Below are 24,832 nucleotides of genomic sequence, written 5' to 3'. Positions count from 1 at the left end.
TGGGACCATTCTAGCTGCCAACATGGTAAAACCCCGTCTCTACTAAAAATGCAAAAATTAGCTGGGCGTGGTGACACGCACCTGTAATCCCAGCTACTCGGGAGGCTGAGGCAGGAGAACTGCTTGAACCCAGGAGGTGGAGGTTGCAGTGAGCCGAGATCACGCCACTGTACTCCAGCCTGGCGACAGAGCAAAACTCCATCCAAAAAAAAAAAATGTAGAATCCTTCGCTAGAAGTTAGGATTGGACTAAATAATCTTTTTTTTTAATTTAATTTTATTTATTTTTGAGACAAGGTCTTCCTCTGTTGCCCAGGCTGGATTACAATGGCACAGTCTCAGCTCACTGCAACCTCCGCCTCCTGGGTTCAAGTGATCTTCCCACCTCAGCCTTCTGAGTAGCAGGGACTGCAGATGCATGCCAAAATGTTCAGCTAATTTTTGTATTTTTTTTGTAAGAAGGGGGTCCCCCTGTGTTGCCCAGGCAGGTATCAAACTCCTGGACTCAGGCGATCTGCCTGCCTTGGCCTTTGGAAGTGCTAGAATTATAGACATGATCCACCATGCTTGGACTTAAATGATCTCTTTTAAATAAATGGTATCTTCACCAGGCGTGGAGGCTCATGCCTGTAATCTCAGCCCTTTGGGAGGCCAAGGCGGGCTGATCACTTCGGGTCAGGAGTTCGAGACCAGCCTGGCCAACATGGTGAAACACTGTCTCTACTAAAAATGCAAAAATTAGCTAGGCGTGGTTGTACCTGCCTATAATCCCAGCTACTTGGGAGGCTGAGGCAGGAGAGGTGTGTGAACCCAGGAGGTGGAGGTTGCAGTGAGCTAAGATCATGCCACTGCACTCCAGACTGGGGGACAAGAGTGAAACTCCGTCTCAAAAAAAATTTTTCTTAATTAAAAAAAAAGGTATCTTCTAGCTGATTCAAATTTGTTTCAAGATACAATCACAAATAAACAAACTTGAATCAGCTAGAAGATACCTGAGATTATTTTTTAAATAGGAGGAACAATTGCCCAGCTCAAATTGGTGGGAAACATATTTGGTATGACAGGGAAAATTCTACAGCTAAGAAAGTTTCTGCCTATTTTGCTCCTTGGGGAGGGAACAAAAAATTTGAATGGGTGATACTCATCCTTCATATTTCAATTCAAATGTCATTTCTTCAGGGGAGCCTTTTTTAACTCTCTAGACTAGATCAGATCCCTGTTATATGCTCTCAAAGAAACTGTGCTCTACCTTCATTGCACTTACCACTGGGTGGAATAGCCTATTTAGTTATATTACTAGTCAATGTTGTTCTTTCTCACTAAGCTGTCAGCCAAGAATCATGTCTGTCTGGTTCACCACTTTATCTCCAGTGCCTTGCACACAGGTGCTCAATAAAAATTTGTTGAATGAATAAATGAATGAATCTGGAACAAAAATTGTGGCAATTATTTTGAAACCATTCTTCTCCTCCTTTCTACCTTATAACTCTAACCAAGTTTCACAGATGTAGTACCACAGACAAAATGGAAGAAGATCAGATTTGCTGGGCCCACTACTCAACACCCATGTCAATGGGATAAGGTATGATGGGACGGAATCATTAATAAGATAAGCAATTTTGGATGGATGTGGTGGTTCACGCCTGTGATCCCAGCACTTTGGGAGGCTGAGGCGGGTGAATCACTTGAGGTCAGGAGCTCAAGACCAGCCTGGACAACATGGCAAAACCCTGTCTCTACTAAAAATACAAAATTATTAGCCGGGCATGGTGGCACACACCTATAATCCCAGCTACTCGGGAGGCTGTCGTATGAGAATCATTTGAACCCAGGAGGCTGGGGTTGCAGTGAGCTGAGATCACGCCACGGCACTCCAGCCTGGGTGATGGAGTGAGACTGTCTCAAAAAATAAGAAGACAAGTAATTTTAGGGGGGAAAAAAACAACTAGTACATACAGAACTGAATATATAAATGCTTTGGTTCCATCCCATCTAAAATTGTATTTTTCTTAATATATAATAAGAAAATATATATATGTTAATAAGAAGAAGAAAATATATATATTCTTAATATATAATATTAGCTTCAGGATATAAAACTGGTATTATAAGTTGAAGGATTGAGCCAACTCTCTACCTTCACTAACATACTGGTCACAATTCTTGTTTCACTTTTAGAGGTTTTCCTCAAATAGTCTTCTAATTAGGAGGGTCTGAGACACGAGGTATACAGACTGCTGAGTGGTAAAACGCAACCACTTACTTTGCCCAAATTTCATGTCTGTTTCTTTGATGGATCAAAGGGATTTCCCTACAAACAGAGTAATTCATTTAGAATACCTACAAGGGTAACTACAACCACATGAATTTATTTTCCATTTTTATAGTTCGGAGCCCTTTCCCTCCTCCACAGCACTCCTCCATTGTTACTCGTGCTTCACACACTCTAGTTCAAGAAGCCACAGGGAGAGTAATCAACCTCATCTGCTAAAAAGGAAAAGAGAAGGAAGGAGTTGAAGGAACACTCATCTTCCACTGAGTGATACGCAAAGATGATATAGTATAAATTTACGTTCTCAACTACAAATGTTTTAAAGTGATTAAATGAACTGAGAGTGGCAACAGAAATCTAGCACCAGCTTCAACAGTTAGAAAGGAGAATTTCCTAAGTTTGTGATTCTACTGCAAAACCTTTAAAGAATATGTGTCTGAATGTCTTCTATTTATCTTGCATGGGGTTTGATTATACCCAGGCACCTTCATGGTTCCAATCAATAAATCATTCCAACGCCAATACTTCTGATTTAAGAGTGAGTTTAGGTTAATATAAATTGGAGGTCTCGGACCATTGAAGGCCTCTGGGTCTTTATATTTGCTGTTCTCTTTGCATGAACTGTCATCCCTTGCTCCCTGCCCCTTTACCTGGTTAAACTGTACTCACCCTTAGATCTCAGCTGAAATATCATTTTGTCTAGGACACTTTTCCTAACCTCTGGGATCAGATTGGGTTCCCCTGATGACTCATCTCAAGCATTCTGTACCTTCTTATCATTATGCTTATAGCTGTTTATTACTTAATTGTTTAAATGGCCAGCTAGGTTGAAAGCTCTGTGAGGGCAGGACAGTATTTGTTTCATAATCAGTGTCCTGGCACATAAGAGATGCTTAATAAATATTTGTTGAATAAACAAAAGGAAAGCAAAATATTAATGAAAATTATGAAGCCTTAAATAGGGTTCATAAGCTTAAGACAAGAAAAAGCCAATGAAGACATTTTTACCTGAGCATTCGGTGTAGTTTATGAGGTGTCATCCCACATCCATCATCGGTAAAGGTCAAACAAGATTTATTCTTGACCTCCTCAACATCTATAAAGACCGTCCTGGCAGATACATCTGGATCTACAGCATTATCTGCAAAAGGTAAAAATCTGTGATATTAGATCCCCTTTTCCAATATTGTATCAAAATCTCTAGTTCAGTGACTCCAAGACATAGAAAATGTCCTTTCTTTCCCTCATTTGGATGTTCGAGAAGGTATCAGGGAGCATTAATGGTAGTGCACTCACTAAATTACAGAGAACAAAAGAGATGATGGCAGATTGAGTTCTAAAGCTGATTTCCAGATTTCACATGAGCGATCTGCAATCTGCCTTTCCACTTCAAACTTCAGGGTCTTTGGAAAAAAGTATTAATAACTACTCCCATATAAAAAGCATTTTGCTCCATTTTTGTCTTATTACTTCTTCTTGCCTTTTAGCCCCTTTACTGTTTATATACACATACAGTAAAGAGTGGTTACGGAGAAAAGCTGAATGAGCAATTTTGGTAAAAGATGATGCATATTACACACATTACAGTTTATTTGTGATCATTTTATTTTCTTCTTTCTTACATCACCTCCTCTGTTAAAGAACACAGATAGTACTGCCATTCCTGTTTATAGCCTAAGAGGCACTGAAAGGGTTAGAGTTTAAAACCAAAAGCCTTAATTGCCTGCCTAGATCTCAGTGATGGTAGCAAGCATACTTAAAAGGAGTGATTTTTGCTTAGGTATTTTGTAATAGTTTTAAAGGCAAGGCTGTCCATCCTCTCAGGAAATGGAGAACATAGAATCAAAGTAGAAAAAATACATAGGTTCACGATTCCTCCTGATTTATGTCTTCACAATGAGTTAATTATTTAAGACTCCAGGCCAGGCGTGGTGGCTCACGCCTGTAATCCTAGCACTTTGGGAGGCCAAGGCGGGCGGATCACAAGGTCCAGAGATCAAGACCATCCTGGCTAACACGGTGAAACCCCGTCTCTACTAAAAATACAAAAATTTAGCCAGGCATGGTGGCAGGAGCCTGTAGTCCCAGCTACTCGGGAGGCTGAGGCAGGAGAATGGCGTGAACCTGGGAGGTGGAGCTGGCAGTGAGCCGAGATCGCGCCACGGCACTCTAACCTGGGCAACAGAGCGAGACTTCATCTCAAACAAACAAACAAACAACAAAAAAAAAAAGACTCCAAAGACATCAAAAATTGCCATAGTCTAACAATTGTGTCACATTCACAACCCCAGGGGTGCCACTGTCTAGTTGCCACATGTTTTTACCACAGGTACCAGTTTACATAATTGTCAATCACCGACAAATGTGGCTCACTGGCCACAACTGAGGGGCAGTTTATACAATCTGTTGGATAGGTTCCTTAATCGTTCCTGTCTCTACTAAGCTCTTTGACCAAGACAGAGTCCTTGCCTTCCACTCTCTTCCCTTTCCCTGGTATCCTATACTGCTTTAGTGATACCAAAAAGCTAAGCTGAGACAGCCAGGTCAAGTCCTGGCCATATACTTGTTCCATTACCACTGATCAAATCATGTCATTTTTTCCCGGGAACACCCCTTACAATCAAGAGAAGTATTACAAATATGCAAAACACCCATTTTTTTAATAATACAATTAACAATATCAGTTAAAGCCACTTGGATATGTGGAATGTTCATTAAATAAAACAAAATACAGATTAATTTCAAGGGCCACAATGGTATTGCCAGAGTCACTGATAAAACTGTCACTGACTGTAAGTGGAAAAAGTCTTAATAGCAGTAGGGCATCACCAATAGTCCCAGAAGGGGATTAAGAGGCCTGGTATAGTCAATCTTTTTTTTTTTTTTTTATTCACAAGGCCCTAAGGGAAAGTTTATTTCATATGAGTAGCAGCCACTTTTTTTGTTTTTATTATTTTTTTAATTCACATAATAGTTGTACATATTTATAGAATACAATGTGATGTTTTGATACACTTATACAATGTGTAATGATCAAATCAGGATAATTAGCATATTCATTACCTCAAACATTTATCACTTCTTTTGTTGGGAATATTCAAAATCTATTCTTCTAGCTATTTGAAAATATACAGTTAATTGTTATTAATTATAGCCATTCTACAGTGCTATAAAACACTAGAACTTATTTATTTTATCTTAGTTGTAATTCTGTAGTCATTAACCAACCTCTAGCTATACCCCCTCCCACCCTTCCCAGCCTTTATTAACTACTATTCCACTCTCTACTTCTAAGCTTATTGCAATAACCTCCTAACTACTTTTTTTTTTTTTTTTTTTGAGGTGGAATCTGGCTCTGTCACCCAGGCTGGAGTGCAGTGGTGCAATCTCGGCTCACTGCAAGCTCCACCTCCCGGGTTCATGCCATTCTCCTGCCTCAGCCTCCCGAGTAGCTGGGACTACAGGTGCCCGCCACCACACCTGGCTAATATTTTGTATTTTCAGTAGAGATGGGGTTTCACCGTGTTAGCCAGGATGGTCTTGATCTCCTGACTCCGTGATCCGCCTGCCTCGGCCTCCCAAAGTGCTGGGATTACAGACGTGAGCCACCGCGCCCGGCCCTAACTACTCTTATAAATCCATATATCTCCCTTTCAATTTTATACACTGCTGAAGATTAACTTTCCTGAAGCACAGCTCTGATCATAACATTCCTCTGCTCAGAAAACTTCAGGCTAAAAAGCCAAACACCGGAGCCTTCCAGTCAAAACCTGATCCCAGATGACCTTTTTAACCTCATTCCCTACTGGGTATTTCCAGTAAAAAGACCTGTGTTTGCATCCTAGATCTGCTACTTAGTACTTTTTTAGTTTCCACATAGAAGTTAGAACATTCCACATAGTTTGCCTTCTGTGCCTGGCTTATTTCATTTAACATAATGTCCTTCAAGTTTATCCATGTTGCTCCAAATGACAATATTTCCTTCTTTTTATGGCTAAGCAGTATTCCATTGTGTCTATATACCACATTTTCTTTATCCATTCTTCTGTTGATGGATGATATAGTCAAGCTTTAAGGACCAGGTGGGGGGCCTAGGGCCCATATAATGTGGCAAGACAAGTGGGCTAAGTTTTGGCAGGAGTTACAAGTCTGTCATGTAATGGCGGCTTTATCAGAAATGTAGTTCTTTACTTTGTAAGAGGCAGCAGTATGTTTCTTTAACTGACTAAAGGATTCAGCATTACTTAGCTGCCTACACTGTTTCAAGAACCTTTACTCGGCAAGCAGGCCATGAATTGTGTTGGGACTGATCAGACACTCCTGCTGGCAGACAACCAAAGGCACTGTGACTGATGATACAACTTGCCAATCAACTGGACATCATTTATACACTGAAAACTCTGGACATAGAGGAATTTTTTTCTAACAATTTGTGAACATTCACGATTCAAACACGTAACACCTGTCTACTGCAACTACATGTTTACCCAACGGTGCATTCAACGAATCAGCTCAAAAGCCTCTCACAATATCACCTCAATTCTTTTCCTCTTTACTGCAATTTTGTCCAAACTTTACTAGGTCCTTTTTTTTTTTTTTTTTTTTTAAACAGGAACACACCAAATAGTTTTAACACAGGCACTTCAGGAGTTACAAGGTAGCTGCCAGGAGCAGCTCAACATTTTGTCTCCTTGGCTGGAAGCTCATGGAATACAAGGGGGAGGGGGCATGCAAGAGGCCAGGGTCAGCTGGAGCAGTAGGGAAAGAGAGATCAGTAGAGAGGCACCAGCAAGCACGGTTTTGTACTTACTTTCAGTTTTACATGGCCTTTCATTCGGTCTCAGCAAATGAAATTACAATAATAACAAGGCTGGCCTCAATAAATGAACTTATAACAAGGCACCGATCTGGAGGCTGGTTTCAATCCTACTTCTTGCTGCTTAACCCTCCAAACATTTACTAATACATGGCAAATGCTATTGGATCCCAGAAAATCTATCTTCTCTCCTAACCCGGCCCATCCAGCCAATGAACAGGTAGCGCAATGAAAGAACCCTTACTCCTCTCTCCCTGCCCACCAGTTAGGTGAGAATTGTGCTATCAGATGCTGGAGTGTCTTCATTCCCTAACCTGGCCACACAATCCCATGTGCTACCAAATCACAAGGAGTTTTCTCTCTGCTAACTTAGCTCATGCTATCCCTTGGTGGGAGGACCCCATCTCTACCTTCCCCTTGCTCTCTATCTCATCAGAATCTAGGAGGCAATGAGAAACTATTCCATGACAGCCTCCCAGGAGAGATAAGATGGCAAGTGGGAGATGGCTTTGAGGTAGTGCTTCACAAGCCTCTCATCCTTTTCTGTTTCATAGCATCACAAGGCTCCCATCCTCCCCTGTTCCAGAAGAATGGCCTACAGGTGGCTATATGAAAGATTGCCAAAGGTGGAGCTACTGTCCTACAGAAATCCTACAGGTATCTAAAAGTATTCCTGCCTAAAGGTAAAGTCATCACCTTTTGTCACAAGCCTATTCTTCCTTTGTTACAAAGACACACAAGGTTAGCACTGAAGAGACCACAAATTTGAAATTTAAGTACTTTTCTTATCCCTCCCTCTCCTTTACCCTATACATCCCTAGACTCTCTCATATCCTATTTACTCTATTTGCATTGTCAGTCTCTTACAAAGTTTATTTCCCCTCATCTGGATTATTGAAATAACCTCCTAACTAGTCATATAAATCTGTATCTCTCTCTCCTTCAATTTTATACACTGCTGCAAGATTGACTTTCCTGATACACAGCTCTGATCATGACATTCCCCTGCTCAGAAAACTTCAGGCTAAAAAGCAAAATACTGAAGCCTCCCAGTCACATCCTGATTCCAGATGACCTTTATAACCTCATCCTTACTTAGTATCTGGAGTAAAAAGGCCTGTGTTTGAGTCCTGGATCTGCTATTTAGTATACACGTAACCTTGGAAAAGTCAATTAAATTTTCTGAACCTCTTTTTCTTCATCTGCAGGATGAAAGTAAATGTTTACCTCAAAGGGTAATGTTAAAAAGTTATTTGTGAAAGCTGTTTGTAAACTTTTTAAGTACCTATCATTTTTACTATTTGTGAACCCCATGCTCTAATTAAACTCCACTCAATATTCTTCATGCCTTTGTTCAAGCAGTTGTTCCTTTTGCCTGGAATTCCTCCCCACCCATATCCACATGTCCCAATCTTTCAAATCTCAGTTTAAATGTCACCTCCTCTACAAAGCATTTCCTAACCTTCCTCTTCCTGATAAACTGGAAGCCATTCCTCCTTCCTCTGAACTCCCACAGCACTTGTTTTTATCTTTGTTTATATATCGATTTCTATTTTGTTGTTATACAAAGCATAAACCTTCTGTACATGTTTTATCTCCCCTACTCGAAGAGTGAATCTGTGTTATATTCATTTCTGTGCCTACCACAGTGGCCTTGCACACAGTGGGTGCTCAATAAATATTTACCAAATGAATGATTCACTAGAAAATTAACGCCTAAGTGGATAAAATGATTGAAGGAAAACCCAAAATGAAAGCTTTGGATTGCCAGTTAACACTTTGCTCTCTCTTTTCCGTATTATTAATATTTTCACAAATAGTTGTTATTTGGTCTTAAAATCTGTGTTTGTATACATGTATGCATGCATGTGTGTGCATAATACATACACATATTTGTTCTCATACTGGACATCTTAGATCTGACTTAGGTTCTTTAAGGTAATGCTTATGGCCAAAATCACAAATATTCAAAATTACAAATTTAAAACTCATTAAATCACCTGGAAAGTACAGTAAGCATAGCACAGGTATATCACATTCTACACCGTGCCAACCATGAGAGAACAATACATTTCGGTTTCCCATTCCCCACTATGTAAATCATTATTTTTTGCTCCCTTGTAGTCTTTCTTGCAAATTACATACTTGGATTGTATTCCATTCTGCAGAGGTTCAGTGCACAGCCCCAAGGCACAGTACCAAACCTCAAAGATACAGTCCCTCTGCTCTAGGGTTCCAAACGTATCAATTCCACTTTTTGCCTTTCACCTTCTAATTAAATTATACATATTGTAAAGCATTCCGTGTTAAGGTTAATCATCAAAGGTCTCTATCATTCTTAACAACCTTCCAACTAAGTCTCCTGCTACCCATTGACTTCTTACCCAAGATAACTCTCATGACACGGCCACAGCGATTGCTTAAGTAGAGACTGGGGTTCATTTGGGGAGCTTTGAAAACATTTTCAAGAGTTTGTTCTGTGCAACCTTGTCCATAAATACTTCTTCCTTCTTTCGATTTTCAAAGCATGTATAATGCGCCCTGTATGCTGCTGCATTTTGTGCAATACTGTAGTTCTTCTTTGCTTTCCACACAGTAGCACACTACTGCAAAAATTGGTGTACTTAGCTTGAAGGGATCAACTGAAAACACTTGAAAAGCAAACACCGGTGGAGCGAGAGGTTAAGTACTCAATATTCATTCCAGCGGTGTGAGGGCGCTCGTGGACCACGGACCCAGCCCTCCGCAGTAGCAGGGAGCCAAATGCACTCGTGTCATCTCTTAAGAGATGTCCCATCATTCCTAACTTTCTTGTCTCAAAAGTTAAGGAACTCCCCCTTCCAGACCTTTCCCCAGGACCCGCCTCGGTCCTCTACAACGCCCCTTTGCTAGCTGGGCATCCTCCGTCGGTCGCCAGCCCCTGCTGAGCCCAGCTGCCTCGGGGCCTGAGGTTTTTATGCATCTCCTTTTGATTACTAACTAAGCTATCCTAAAGTGCCCGAACATCACGAGCGCGAGAGAAAAAACATACTGGTATCTTTAACGCTTCGGACACACCTCGTTTCCTCCGTTTTATGAGCGGAACCCAGTTCCTGGCGAGAGAGACATCCCCCTCCTCCGCCTGCCGAGCCGGGGCCGGTTCCGAGGCCCCCACCCCAGCCCCGGCCCGCCCCGCGCGGCTCTGCGCATTCCTCTCGCGTCCGCGGCACCACGCTGGCACCACTGCCTCGGGCGAACACTGCCGGGCCCGCCCTCGCCACTCACCTAGCAGCTCCGCGATGGCACTGAAGGGTCGCGTGTGGCTGCTGGAGTTGCTCTGGAGGTAGCGGGGGCTCATCTGGGGGCGAGAGAAGGTCCCGTCCCGCGTGAGGCCTCGGCCCGCCGGGCCCTCCCCGCGCGCCCCCCGCGCGCCCCCCGCAGCCCAGGGGCCCGCGCGCGCGTCCGCCCCCTCGGGCCCCGGACCTACCGTGCTCAGGCGGATCCCGAAGGCCTGCGGGCCGCCGCCGGGCCGGGCCAGCCCGCAGCCCGGCGCGCCAGGACCGGCGGGGGCCCCTCGGTACAGGAGCATTTTTTTGGCCGCCAGGGTACCCGTCTGCTGCCGCCGGACCCCTGGCCCGGCGGTCCCGGACTAGCCCTTGCTCACTCCCACTCGCAGCTGGCGGCGACCGTCCGGGACCGGCCCTCCCTGGCTCCCACTCGCAGCTGGCGGAGGCGGGGCGCGCTCCAGCCACCTGTCCCGGGCGGGAGGGGTGAGGCCGGCTGAGCCAAGCGGCGGCTCCGCCCTGTCAGCACCTCTACCGACCCGGCGACTGCTCGGGCTGCCTCTGGGCCGTACAGAAATATGGCGACCTCCTGACAGCCGCTCCTTGATCCCCGCCCCTAATTAATTCTTGGCGTTTGCCATAGGCCAGGCCGCCGAGCGGGAAAGCGCGGGGGCCGAGGGGAGGGCGCGTGGGGAGGGGCGTGAATGAAGCAAGAGGAGGGAGAACATGTATGGGATTTCTGGAACCTAGTCCCGCTTAAGCTGCATGACTAACAGACAAGATAAGACAAGTCTTTCAAGTTCTAAAGACTACAGTGTTGCTATCTGGGAAGATAGCAAGCTCGCCTGATGGGAAAACATTCTACCTACTCTGCCTCAAATGCCTCCAGAAGCACCCAGAACTTTCTGGAAGGCATTTAGCAAACTATCTCCAAAGTCTTGCTAGAATGCAGGGACGGTGTTTCTAAAAGGAGAAATTTGATTCACTTAAATACCGCCAAGTAGGGGATTGGTCGAGTTATGAAGTATGCATAAAATGAAATGCCGTGCAGTTCTTAAAGGCCATGTTTGTAGATAAGTATGTGTTTATGTAGAAAAATATTCATGAAGGAATGAAGAAAACAAGGAGTTACAACATATTGTGGAATGCATGATGCCTTTTCTATTGCAAAAACAAGTATATGTGTATGCATATATACATATAAATGCATACATACACAGATATACACACATACACACAACAAAAACCACTTGATATACAGCAAGATGATATCTCTGGGTCTTGAACTAGACACTTTTTCCTTTTTTCTTACCTGTATTTTCTAATGTACTATAAATATACCCTGATAATAGAAAAATAGATTCGTTAAAAATATATGTAACATTCTATGGCATGAATGAACTATAATTTATTTGACTATTCCTTTATGGTAATTTAGGTTGTCCTCTTTTTTTAATTTTGACAATACAAAAAATGCTCCTTCACACTCATGTACAGGTCATTAATTTCTGATACTGTTATCTCCACAGAATGAATTCCAAAAGATGAGATTGCTGCATCTAATAGCATGTGCATGGTTTAATCTTAATAAATGCTGTAAGATAGGCAATTTGCCCTCCCAGCAACAATTGGCGCTATTTTGTCTTGTTCATAGCACTAGATGGTCCCAATCTTTTAACTTTTTGACAGTCTTTTCAATAAAAAATAGTATCTCCTTATTGTTTTAATTTGCATTTTCCTGACTACCAGTAAGGTTGAATATCTTTTCAAATGTTTTGTATACATTTGCATCTCCTCTTCTATAAATGCCTGTTTATGCCTTGGAGCATCATTTTTTACCCCCACTGGGTGCTTTACATCTGTCTATTTTTTAGTTATCTTTTCTTCAAATTTTTAAAATACACAAAAGTACAGAAAACAATATAATGAATCCCATGTATTTATTACTCAGATGCAGTAATTATCAAGACTGCCACACCTGCTGCAACAGACTGAACATTTGTGCTCCCCAAAATTCGTATGTTGAAATCCTAACTCCCAATATGATGGTATTAGGTATTAGGATTAGGAGTTGGGGCCTTTGCCAAGTAATTAGGTCATGAGGGTGGAACCCTCATGATGGGATTAGTGCCTCATAAAAAGGACCCCAGAGAGCTCTCTCACCCTCTTCCACGAGGACTCAAGAAAGGGTCTGAATTCTGCAACCCAGAAGAGGGACCCTACCAGAACCTGACCATCTGCTGTTAATATGCAACCTAGTCTATGGTACTTTGTTAACAGCAGCCAGATCTGACTAAGGCACTTGTTTTCTATATCCCTTTTCTTCTTCTTTTTCATTTCTGTAAGCTGTGAGCATTTCAGGGCAAATCTCAAACATCATGCCATTTTATTTTATATACTTCAGTGTTCTTTAAAAACATGTACATTTTCTAACAAACATAACCACCATGCCACTTTTATACCAAACAAAATTTATACTAATTCTTTGTTATATTCTAATACCCAGTCTTTTTTTTTGAGACAGGGTCTAGCTCTGTCACCCAGGCTTTAGTGCAGTGGTACGATCTTGGCTCACTGCAGCCTTGACCTCCTGGGATCAAGCAATTCTCCCAACTCAGCCTCCTTAGTAGCTGGGACTACAGGCATACACCATCACACCCAGGTCATTTTTTTACTTTTTATATTTTCTAGAGATGGGGTTTTGCCACGTTGCCCAGGCTGGTCTCAAGCTCCTGGGCTCATGCAATCCACCTGATTTGGCCTCCCAACGTGCTGGGATTACAGGCGCAAGCCACTTTGCTTGGCGCAGTCCATATTCTGATTTCCCCCAATTGTCTCAGAAATGTCTACTTACAGTTGGTTTGTTGAAATCTAGACTCCAAGTGCACACATTGCACATGGTTATGTGTCTTAAATCCATTTTAATCTAAAAGTCTCCCCTCTCTTTTCTTTTTATTCATGCTATTGATTTTTTTTTTTTTTTTTTTTTTTTTTTTTTTTTTTGGTAGAGATGGGTTCTCCCCACGTTGCCCAGGCTGCTCTCGGACTCCTGAGCTCAAATGATCCTCCCACCTCGGCCTCCCAAAGTGCTGGGATTACACGTGTGAGCCATCGTGCCCAACCCCTTGAGCTGTTAAACAAACCGAGACAGTTGGACTGTTGAATGTCCTACATTTTCATTTGTCTTGCTTCTTCATGTTACTTAACTTGCTCCTCTTGTTACAGGAAAAAGTGTAACTTAACTATAAACCATAAATTGTCTCTAGAGTCTTAGAGTCTAGTACAATGTTTTCTAAATAGGAATGCTCATAGATGGTGCTATATAGTTCCCATTGCATCACATCAGGAAATACATACTGTGCAACACTTAGACATGTTCAGATTCATCATTGACTTCAGGGAGAGGCAGCCTGAAGCTTCCACTATAAATTTCTCCACCAACCTTTTACTTTATGGTTTCATTGTCTGAAAAACATATGTTATTAGGACTGTAAAATTATGATAGTCAATCTCATAATTTCTTCTAATTTATTAACTGGATCATTCTGTATAGAACTTACCCTCATCAACCATGGCTATTTGGTTCATCTGAAATACAATTTATATAGGAAGGACATGATAAATGCTTAACTCTTTACATTTAATTGGCAATTTTTAATGTAAAGAGATGACGTCTGTGATGGATACTGTGATGTGTCAGCCCACCTCTCATTTCAATAAAAGACTTGTTGACTGAGCTGCTAAGAGAAATGTTGACAGACTGCCTTCAGCTGTTAGCCCTTCAGGGATTGCTTCAGGTAATCTCTGTTTACCCAAGGTCACAAACTTTTCTGGGGCAGCCTGCAGTAACTGATCAAAGAGGGGGTATAAAGACCTGACTGTCTCAACCCAATTTGGGACAACTGGGAAGGGTCATTCTAACTCCAAATCTCTCTGTGGGGTTGGCTCTCTGCTGTTGAACCTGCATTGTAGCTCAGTGTTCCCCTCTGCCCACACCTACTTCATTGCACAGATCCTAATCTAAGAATACCTCTTAATAAGCACCCTGCACAGAAAGCTCTTTCTTGGAATCTGCCTCCTGGGGAACTCAAACTGTAACACTTGAAATTGGGAGTGATCCAAGAAATTTGGGACTATGATGATATTTGGTAAAAGGTGAAAGATTTATATGATCTGAAGAGAAACCAGAGCATTTGGATGATATTTGGGAGCTAAATCACTTACTGCCCTGTTGGCAATAAGGACCATATCACAGAGTGGATGGAGTACAGATAGCCCCCTGCCACAAGGCAGCAGTCCTATTATTGTTAAAACTTCCACCAGGTGGTGAATTGGAATGGTTAAAGGGAACGTATAATCTTCTGTGATGTTTCAAGTGTTTGAGAAATATAGAGGAAGTAGTAGCTATAAGACCAATGGAAAGGCAAGGTAGGAGGATCACTTGAGCCTAGGAGTTCAAGGCTGCAGTGAGTTATGATCATGCCACTGTACTCCAGCCTGAGCAACAGAGTGAGTCCCTGACTCTGAAACAAAGCAAAACAACAACAAAAAGAACCAATGGAATTTAGTGGTATTGAGCTCTAAAAAGGAGTAAACTCCCAATGGAGAAATAGAGACACATTTGCTATGTCAAAATCAGGATGCTGCCCGGGAAAGAATGAGACCCTGACACATGGTTTGGGGCTATCTAGATTGATGCTACCAAAATCTTGAATCCTTAGATTTCCCTGAACCAGCTGAGCCCATAGAACTGGTGCAATTTCCCTATTGGTAGTACCCACGCCCGCCCCATCCTCTTGCTTGCAGACATGCAAAGCTTCTCGCCAACAAGACAACATGTGCTTTCCCCTCCCCTCCATGCCATTAGGCCTATAACAAGGGCTAAGGCACAGCATGGACATGTGAGACCTGATCAAGGAGAAGAGCGATTGTACGTCAAGAAGCTGCAAGATACCCAGCATGGATCGGCAGGAACTGGAAGGGTTCACATGGAATTGAATTCTGAGACTGCTTGATCAAGAGAGCTAGACTATAAGGTGGGACAACAGGCAGTTTATCAATTTTGGAGCACTACTCTGGAATACAGGATTTAACGCTCTGGAAAGGACCACATGAGGTAAAGCAGTCTCACAATTAGATGACCCCTTGAAATACACAAAAAGTGATGACCAATGCTAAGTGAGGTTGAAATGCCAGCATTGCTGTGATAGTAGTAGAAGAAAGGATGAAAAGATTCAGAAGTGAGCCTACTGTAGTGGATAGATCAAACAAGCCTGGAAAACTCAAACAGAAAAACCCAGGATACACCATTTATCAAGGCGATAAGGAATGTGCTAGCAAGAAGGGCACTAGCACCACTGAGAAATTCACTGGTGGCTCTCTCTGTAGGTCAGGCTTGATGGTGGAGAGACCCTTCCAACTACGTTCATTATAGCAGGACTCTGAAATGGTAGAGATCCTATGGCTGAGTTCACTATCTAAAGTCAGGTAGGGGCATGATCATAATGAGTGGCAAGATTGAAGGAGCAGCCAGAGGAGACTGAAGTACAGTTATGGAAATGGTAAATAGAATATGGCCTCCCTAGGGGAAAAATAGATAGGCAGGGATAATAAGTGTCTATTCTGGAGAAGTTTAAACCAGAACCCTTATGTCTGGATCAAGCATTCATAGTCTTCCTTGCAGAGTGACCCACTGCCATTTCTTCCTCCCTAAGCACAGCACAACATGTTGAAAGCTTTACTTAGCCCTCACTCTTGTTTGACTCAAGACTCTTCACCTCTAGAAATGCCCATTTACTGCCTTCAAAAAGATGTGCTTGCATGGCCTGTCTTGCTTGCTGTCGGGCATGGTGTATCAGCGTGTTTACTATTATACTTGTGCGATTTGGTGTTTAAACAAAAGCTTTGTACCCACCTGATTGGCAAGTGAGGTCAGAGCCCCCCTCTCGGCTCCTCTCCAGCTCCCAACGACAGAGGCAATTCTGAGGGGCCAAGGCAGCTGCTGAAAGTCCAGGGTTTGGCCTTCCCAAGGTCCTGCTGCCACTGCCCAGCAATAAACAGAAGCAGCAAACAAATCAATACAAATCCATCACTGTGGCTCCACGGGACCCTAAAAAGGCCATAATGCAAAGTTCCTCATGCTTCACCACCAAACAGGGCTCTAACAGCAGCTGGCACATCTGTGAGGGAGGATCCCAATGAACAGAACCTGGAAGTTGGTTCAGCATGGGGGCCTGTGGTGAAATCCTGAGTTTTCTGCAAAATGAGGAGCAGGGAAATGCTTCAGCAGGGTGTGGCAGAGCCCTCTGAGAATCCCTAGCATGACTCTGCCTTGGGGCAGAGCTTTGGACCTCCAGGCCAGCCTCCACTACCCCTGATCCAGGGCCTTGGGTCTGAAGCACTGAGCTGTCTGTATTATGTTTTTATTTCAAGCTGTCCCTTCTCCTAGGCCAGGCTGAGTTCCCTTAGCTACACTCCCATTACCTGTGGAGGAACCCTGGAGGAGCTGCAGAGGCGCTTGGAATTTCCTCCTGGTCAGTTAACCCTGTAACAAGTAGCTCCAGTTGTTTGACACATGCATGTAATCAGTACGACGCAGACCGTTCCAGCATGTGTTTGGGGGGGCGGGTGTTTCTCCTAACACCTTTTGACCCACTGGGGAAGTGTCACAGGCCACGTTCCCAGGGAAGCAGGCTCTGAGAACTTCATGGGTAGGAGGTTTATTGGGGAACACTGTCAGGATCAACAACTGTGGGGAGTACAGAAAGCAGAACTGGGCAGAGGAGGAAGTGGGACCGGAATGCAGCCATGACAAAGGCCTCAGGGGATCCCAGGAAAAGCTCAGAGTTTCCCAGAATTGTGGCAAGGGGCTAGGCATTTATGCTCCTCCATCAAGCAGTCATGGGATGCAGGCCACCAGCTGGGAAGGATACATGACCTTCGACATGGCGGCTGTCTTCAGTCAAGGGCCATTCCCAGAGACGGGCACAGCTGTGCGCTGTCAGCCATCAGTGCACCCTACAGCTGGGAAATGATACTTCAGTGCTCAAGGGGAGGGGTGGAGGCGGGCAGTGCCAGGCATTCAGTTCAGCAAGTTGCTTCCCCTCTCTGGGTCCCAGTTTGTCACCTGTAAGTTAAGTGGCAAGGGTGAACTCTAGGATCCCTTCCAGTTCCAGGGCTCTATGAATCCACTGGCCATCCCCTCTGGCTCCACTACCACCCCCTTCCTAATAAGCTGTCCCCAGTTTGGCATCCCACCTCGTCTTACATGTTTGCAGCAGCTTCTCATTGATTATGACACAGTCCAAATTCATGAGGTGACTTGCAAGGCCCTCTACAATCTAGCCCAATGCTTCCCTACAGCCTCCTTCCTCATTACTTATTCTCCACTGTGAACATTGTGTTTCCATCACGCTCTCCTCTCCTTTTCTCTGCTCTTTCAATAAGGATGTGTCTTTTATGCATTCATGAACAGGGTATAATGGAAAGAGTTTGGAGCCAGACCTGGGCTGGAATCCAAGTCCAGCTCTCATAAGCTGTGTGAAATTAGGCAGGTCACTTAAGCTCTCTGAGCCTATTTCCTCCTCTTCTGATGGTTGTTTCAAGAAGCAAATGAGATAATGTAGGTGAAGTGCCTAGCACAAACCTTAGTAGAGCTCAATAAATGTGAGTTCTCTTCCCTTCTCCCTTTGTTGAAACGGTTGAACCTAAACAACATCATCCAATGATTAGTTTCAAAAATATTTTAGAAGAATAAATGCTGTATGTAATTTGGTACCTTTCTTGCTAATCCTTCACTCAAGAAAAATCAAGTCACTCTGAATTCTTAGTCTGGCACCAGATAAATTCCCAGACTATGTTCAAACTGCTCGCTGGACTGCAACTGTCAGTGTCCAAGCCCTCTCGGCCCTAGTCATAAGAACATGAGAACATAGATGCCTTTTTATTCCTTTTGCTAAGAAGCATCAGCCGGCATTACCTGGGAACTTGTTGAAAATGTACATTCTCAGGCACCATCACCCCAGACCTGTGATCACAAACTCTGGGGATGCACCCAGTAATCTGCATGATATCCTGGGTGATTGTGATGCTCGCTGGGGTTTGAGAACCGCCACTGGTCTAGGGCTTGGGGCTCATCTTGGGCCACGTGCTCCAGGGTTCCCTCCACCACCCTCTCCCCACCCAAGAAGAGGGAGGCATGTCAGCAGAAGCTGGAGAACTCCAGAGGAAGTCGAGCTTTTGTCAGGAGACCTTGGGGTAGCCAGTGCTCTTTGACAACTGTAGGAGCCTCAGGAACAGGTTGTGGAGTGCCACCCATAGCCCCGCCTCCCAGAACTAGAACCTCCTCCAGGTCACATGGTCAGTCCCCACCTCTGCACGAGGCCTCGCAAGACCAGAGACCCCTGACCTTTAGGCCTACTCTGCACAGCCCCTAAAGCACTAGTTCTCAAAGTGTGGGCCCCAGACCAACAGCTTTCCACCATCTTCCCACCTGGGAAGATGTTAGAAAAACAAATTATCAGGCTCCACCCCAGACCTACTACAGGTGATTCTGATAAAGGCTCAAGTTTGAGAACCACTGGCCTAGACTTTGCAAATGAGTTTAACTTAGTTTGCTTTTTATGCCAGATGCTGTGGCTCATGCCTGTAATCCCAGTACTTTGAGAGGCCGAGATGGGCAGATCACGAGGTCAGGAGATCAAGACCATCCTGGCTAACATGGTGAAACCCCGTCTCTACTAAAAATACAAAAAAATTACCTGGGCGTGGTGGCAGGCACCTGTGGTTCCAGCTACTCGGGAGGCTGAGGCAGGAGAATGGTGTGAACCCAGGAGGTGGAGCTTGTAGTGAGCCGAGGTTGCGCCACTGCACTCCAGCCTGGGTGAGAGCGAGACTCCATCTCAAAAAAAAAAAGAAAAGAAAAGAAAAGAAGAATACCCGAGTATGGTGGCATGCACCTGTAGTCCCAGCTACTTCAGAGGTTGAGGTGGGAGGAGTGCTTCAGCCCAGGAGGTCGAGGCTGCAGTGAGCAGTGATCACCATTGCACTCCAGCCTGAGCAACAGAGCGAGACTCTGTCTCTTAAAAAATGCTTTTAAGACCTTCCCATTCTCTGGCTACTTCTTCTTTACTACACAGGAGATAAAAAGTAAGACAAAGACTTGCTGATGAGAGGATCTAGAAAGCTGTGCTTCCTAATTAGGCGAAACTCCCTTTCCACTCTTCTCTTTGGATTTGTCTATTCTGTCCACTTGTTTTGAATGGGACCTGTGGCTGGTCCAAGTTGATTTGTACTTGATACTTATTTCTCCAATGGCTTGTTGCTACTGGTAAAAGCCTTGGCACACAACACAGAACACTTGGACTATAATACAAACAAGCATTTCAAACAGAGATTTAAACCACTTTCATGACATCCACTGGCATGGTATGTTTTACAGCTCTGATTTCAGTTCCAGTTGTGAAGACTCAGGGATTTCAGAAAATAAAGAAAATAAGGGGCAGAAGTGGGGCGGCCTACTCCCCAGCTGGCAGATAAATTAGAGATCGAAACAGATCCAGGGAGCTCAATTAGTCAGGCTTTCTTATAGTGAAGGGGACAGGGGATGGGGCTTGGGCATGATTCAGCTGAGGAGCCCTTGCTGAGGAAGGAGAAGAGTGGGACATGGCCGGGCTGGCTGAGGGCATGCATAGGAGACACTGGAGCCTCAGGAGAGCTCTGTGGGTGAAGCCAGGAGGGCAGAGCAGAGCCAGGGTCTCAGGCCTAAGGTCTGAAAATGTGGCCTGATAAAGGACTTCCCTCCCCAGCCAGAGCAATGGCTGCATGAGAGCCAAGTGGGCAAAGGTGTGCCCTGAAAACAGAGGCAAAGGCTTACTGGGGGAGATGTCAGAACTCACCCTGTGTACCTGCTAGTCTGAGGGAGATGACAAGAGCAAAGTACTAGTCTCCTTCACTTCCTCTCAGCACCCTTGTGCCCCAACCAGGTCTGCGTGCGCCCCTTCCCTTTTCCCACTTGGAAGGAAACTATCACAGAGACCAAGATGAACCCCTGGAGCTCCACACCACTATCCAGCTCAATGCCAAGCATAATGCCTTCCTAAAGAAAGCCACTCTCCTGTTTGAGTTTTGTTTGTTTAAAAGGAACTCTCCCTGTCTTTCTCTTCCTAGAGTCTCCTCAGGGGCTCGAGTGGACCTGCCACAGGACATGGGCCTTGGCTCAGCACAGAGCATGCGGGCTCAGTGGTTTCTGTTTTCCCATCTTGACACATCTGGGCGGCCTGCCTCCTGGTTCTTACCTGACAAAGATCTCAGAGCATCTCAGGGGGAAGAAAAGGGAAGCCTCAGCTACCATGAGGGATGACGGGACAGGCAGAAGAAACCTATGATAGAGAGAAGGGAGGTGCAGACCAGGCAGGTATTCTGTTAGCTCACTACAAGCTGCTGTCCCTGGGAGTCCTTCTTCTTGGTGCCAGCCGGCCACAGGTGTCAGCCTTCTGCAGTGAATCAAGGAGATATGTTCTCTGGGTGCACAATGTTCAGAGGGAAGAAGGCACTTGTCTCACCTATGCACAAAGGACTAGATGAGTAGCTTGTTAGCTCATCCAGGTAGGGCTTATCCCAAGTGCAAGTGTGCGTGTGTTTCAGTGGGGGTAGGGGACATTTAAATGGTATGATACATTGATTGTATGCATTTGCCAAAGTCATCAAATGGTACACTTAAAATTTATGCATTTCATTGTGTGAAAATTTTTACCTAAGAAAAGAAATGCAAACGAACATTGATCTCCAATGATATGCAGACTAAAGTGTTTCCAGGAAAGTGTCCTCATGTCTGCAACTTATTTTGAAATGCATCAGAAAAGTAGGTGAGCAAATCAAAACCACAATAAGATACCATCTCACACCAGTTAGAATGGCAATGATTAAAAAGTCAGGAAAGAACAGGTGCTGGAGAGGATGCGGAGAAATAAGAACACTTTTACACTGTTGGTGGGACTGTAAACTAGTTCAACCATTGTGGAAGACAGTGTGGCGATTCCTCAAGGATCTAGAACTAGAAATACCATTTGACCCAGCCATCCCATTACTGGGTATATACCCAAAGGATTATAAATCATGCTGCTATAAAGACACATGCACATGTATGTTTATTGCAGCACTATTCACAATAGCAAAGACTTGGAACCAACCCAAATGTCCATCAATGACAGACTGAATTAAGAAAACATGGCACATATACACCATGGAATACTATGCAGCCATAAAAAAGGATGAGTTCATGTCCTTTGTAGGGACATGGATGAAGCTGGAAACTATCATTCTCAGCAAACTATTGCAGGGACAGAAAACCAAACACCGCATGTTCTCACTCATAGGTGGGAATTGAACAATGAGAACACTTGGATACAGGGTGGGGAACATCACACACTGGAGCCTGTTGTGGGGTGGAGGGATCAGGGAGGGATAGCATTAGGAAATATACCTAATGTAAATGATGAGTTAATGGGTGCAGCACATCAACATGGCACATGTACAGATATGTAACAAACCTGCACATTGTGCACATGTACCCTAGAACTTAAAGTATAATAATAATAATAATAAAAGAAAATTAGATGAGCTGTTGGATGGATAGAAGAATGGATAAATTTGTAATAAAGCAAATACAAACTATAAACTTTAGCATCTAGTTGGTGTCTATATAGATGTTGGGTATATAGTTATTTCAACTTTTCATAAGTTTGAAAATTTTCCATAATGAAATATTGGCAAAAATAATATTGTATTTGTCAGGTGGGTGTGGAAATTAGTATCATTCTTAAAGAGCTAAGTATGGAGGGGTGTTAGATCTTATTATAGCTACTCTTAATTTACTAATCTGACCCCCAGAAAAAAAAATCTTGGAAAATGACAGAGTACTGTAAATTTAACAAATAGTGGTCCTAATTTCTACCACTGTGCTTAATGTGGAATATTTTCTAGAGCAGATTGACATAGCCTCTGGTATAAAGTATGCAGCCATTAATTCGGTGACTGTGTCGTTTTTCATACTATTTGAAAAAGAGGGTCAGAAAAAGTTCACATTCATATGGGACAGACAAGAATATATATTAGTCATTTTGCTACATGGCTGTGTTAACTCTGGCCCTCTACCATAATACAGAAGAGATCTGAATATCTCAATATCTCACAGAACATCACCTGGATTCACTATATCACAGAAATCATGCTAATCAGAGCAGATGAGCAAGAAGTAGCTTGCACATTGGTGGCCTTGGCAATGTGCACTCACTCACAACATGGGAGATAAACCCTATGAAGATTGAGGGGCCTGGCATATAAACACATTTTTTTAGGTTGCCGTTGTTTAGGGGCACACAAAGCAATCCCACCCATGATAGAAAATAAATTATCACACCTTGCACCTCTCACAACAAAGAAAAAAAGTGCAAAATCTGGAAGGCCTCGTTGAGTTCTGGGAGCAGTATATTCCTTACTTGCTAATACTGCTCTGAGCCATACACTGGATGATGTCAGACAGCATATACTGGCTGACAGTTTTGAGTGGGAATCAAAGAAGTGCTCTGCAGCAGATTTATACTACAGTCTAAGCAGCCATGCTTCTTGGGCCATATGACCAGAATACCCTATGGTATTAAAGGTAGTAGTGGTGGGAGAAGATGCTATGTGGAGTTTATTGCAAACTCCACATAGTTTGCAATAATGGGATAATCACAATGAAGTCTGCAAGGCCATGCCATCTTCAGAGAATTAGATGCCTTTGAAAAAAATCCTCTGGTATGTTTTTGGGTCATAGTATAAATGTGGCAAAGTGATGATGGGACATTATGTAAACATGTAGCCACAACTACCCATCATGAACTGGGTTTCATCAAACACACCAAATCTGAAAGTGAAATGGGCCTAGCAATAAGCTACTCTAAGGAAGTGATATATTCAGCACAAGCAGGACCAAAGGACGCAAGCAGCCAAATGAGCAGGTGGCTCAGTCCCCCATGTCATCCATCACGATTTCACCAGTATCTCTTCCTAAACTCATACTTATGATATATGGGGGCATCCCTCATGACCAGCTGACAAAGGAGGAAAAGCCTGCATTTAGTTCATGGATGGATTTCCATGGTCCATGGCTGTAAGCCAAAAATGAATGACAGTCACATTACAGCCCCACTCTTGATGACCTTGAAAGAAGACGATGAGAGAGAACTCTAAAGGCCACTCTAGCTGAGACTGTCCTTTGAGCTTGCATCACAGATTTAATTCTCCTTCCATCCACTCCTGCTTCCTTCATCTCTCTTCAGTAGGTGTTGAACCAAAGGTTTCTTCTTAATGAATCATTATGTTCATTAACACCATCTCAGAGTGCTTCCTACTGCAACAGTGCTAGTTTTTCTTTACTTCTCAATTTGTAAAATCTCTTTGTATATTAGGAATGTTATTAGATGTGGTAGAGATATTTTCTATTAGTCTTTTGACTCTTTGTTTACAGTTTCATTTGCAAAACAATTCATTTTTTTGTAATTGAATCTGTTAACCTTTCCGTATATCTACCAAAAGATAGTGACTTTGGCCGAACATGGTGGCACATGCCTGTAATCTCAGCACTTTGGGAGGCCAAGGCTGGTGGAACACTTGAGCTCAGAAGTTCAAGATCAGCCTAGGTAACATGGTGAGACTCCCGTGTCTACAAAAGGTACAAAAAAAAAAGAAAAAAAAGATAATGACTTTGATGTATAGGCACTAACCTGAAAAGAACCATAGTATATTGTTAAAAGAAAGTTGCAGAATAATATATTTAGCAGCACTTATGAAACTCTTCTGGTTATAGGACTTACTAAATTTCTTCTTTGAAAACTCAGTTTCAATAAGCAGAGGGTGGGGCCCAGGATTCTGTATTTTGGTTTCTTTGTTTTATTTTGTTTTTGAGATGGAATTTCTCTCCTGTCGCCCAGGCTGGAGTGCAATGGCACGATCTTGGCTCACTGCAACCTCTGCCTCCGGGTTCAAGTGATTCTCCTGCCTCAACCTCCCAAGTAGCTGGGATTACAGGTGCCTGCCACCATGCCTGGCTAGTTTTTGTATTTTTAGTAGAGATGGCATTTCACCATGTTGGCCAGACTGGTCGCGAACTGCTGACCTCAGGTGATCCACCTGCCTCAGCCTCCCAAAGTGCTGGGATTAGAGGCATGAGCCACCTCTCCCAACCAGGAATTTATATTTTAACAACTACTCAAGGCAATCATATGATCAGATAAGTTTGACCACAAAATATCACTCAATTTTTGTAATTTAAAAAAGGGGAGAAGGAATTCTCTATGTATGTGTGTGTGTATTTGTACATACTACAGAGGAAAGTGTGTAAGAATACACATCAGATTAATATTGCTTTCCTTAAGTGGATGGAACCAGAAGAAATTAAAAGATTATGTCTTTACTTTTATCATTTTGTTATTTTTATTAC

At 43.5% G+C, this 24,832-nt stretch overlaps 1 protein-coding gene across 4 annotated transcripts in view; it reads right to left on the bottom strand.

Annotated features, from left to right (window-relative positions):
- Positions 1 to 10,925, bottom strand: part of MORC4 (MORC family CW-type zinc finger 4) — a 60,524-nt gene extending 49,599 nt beyond the window's left edge. For all 4 annotated transcript variants that reach the window (XM_017954170.3, XM_017954171.3, XM_003918091.5 and 1 more), the window contains exons 1-3: positions 10,554 to 10,925; positions 10,352 to 10,424; positions 3,280 to 3,412 (exon numbers count right to left, since the gene is read on the bottom strand). In XM_017954170.3, the coding sequence (XP_017809659.2) occupies positions 3,280 to 3,412; positions 10,352 to 10,424; positions 10,554 to 10,655 (308 nt within the window). In that variant the 5' untranslated portion in view covers positions 10,656 to 10,925. The remainder of the gene's footprint in view (positions 1 to 3,279; positions 3,413 to 10,351; positions 10,425 to 10,553) is intronic.
- Positions 10,926 to 24,832: the final 13,907 nt, after the last annotated feature.

This window comes from Papio anubis, chromosome X (assembly GCF_008728515.1).
Source record: "Papio anubis isolate 15944 chromosome X, Panubis1.0, whole genome shotgun sequence".
Classification (NCBI taxonomy): Eukaryota; Metazoa; Chordata; class Mammalia; order Primates; family Cercopithecidae; genus Papio; species Papio anubis.
The sequence above is the reverse complement of the archived record's forward strand: the minus strand, read 5'-3'. Positions and strand labels throughout refer to the sequence as shown.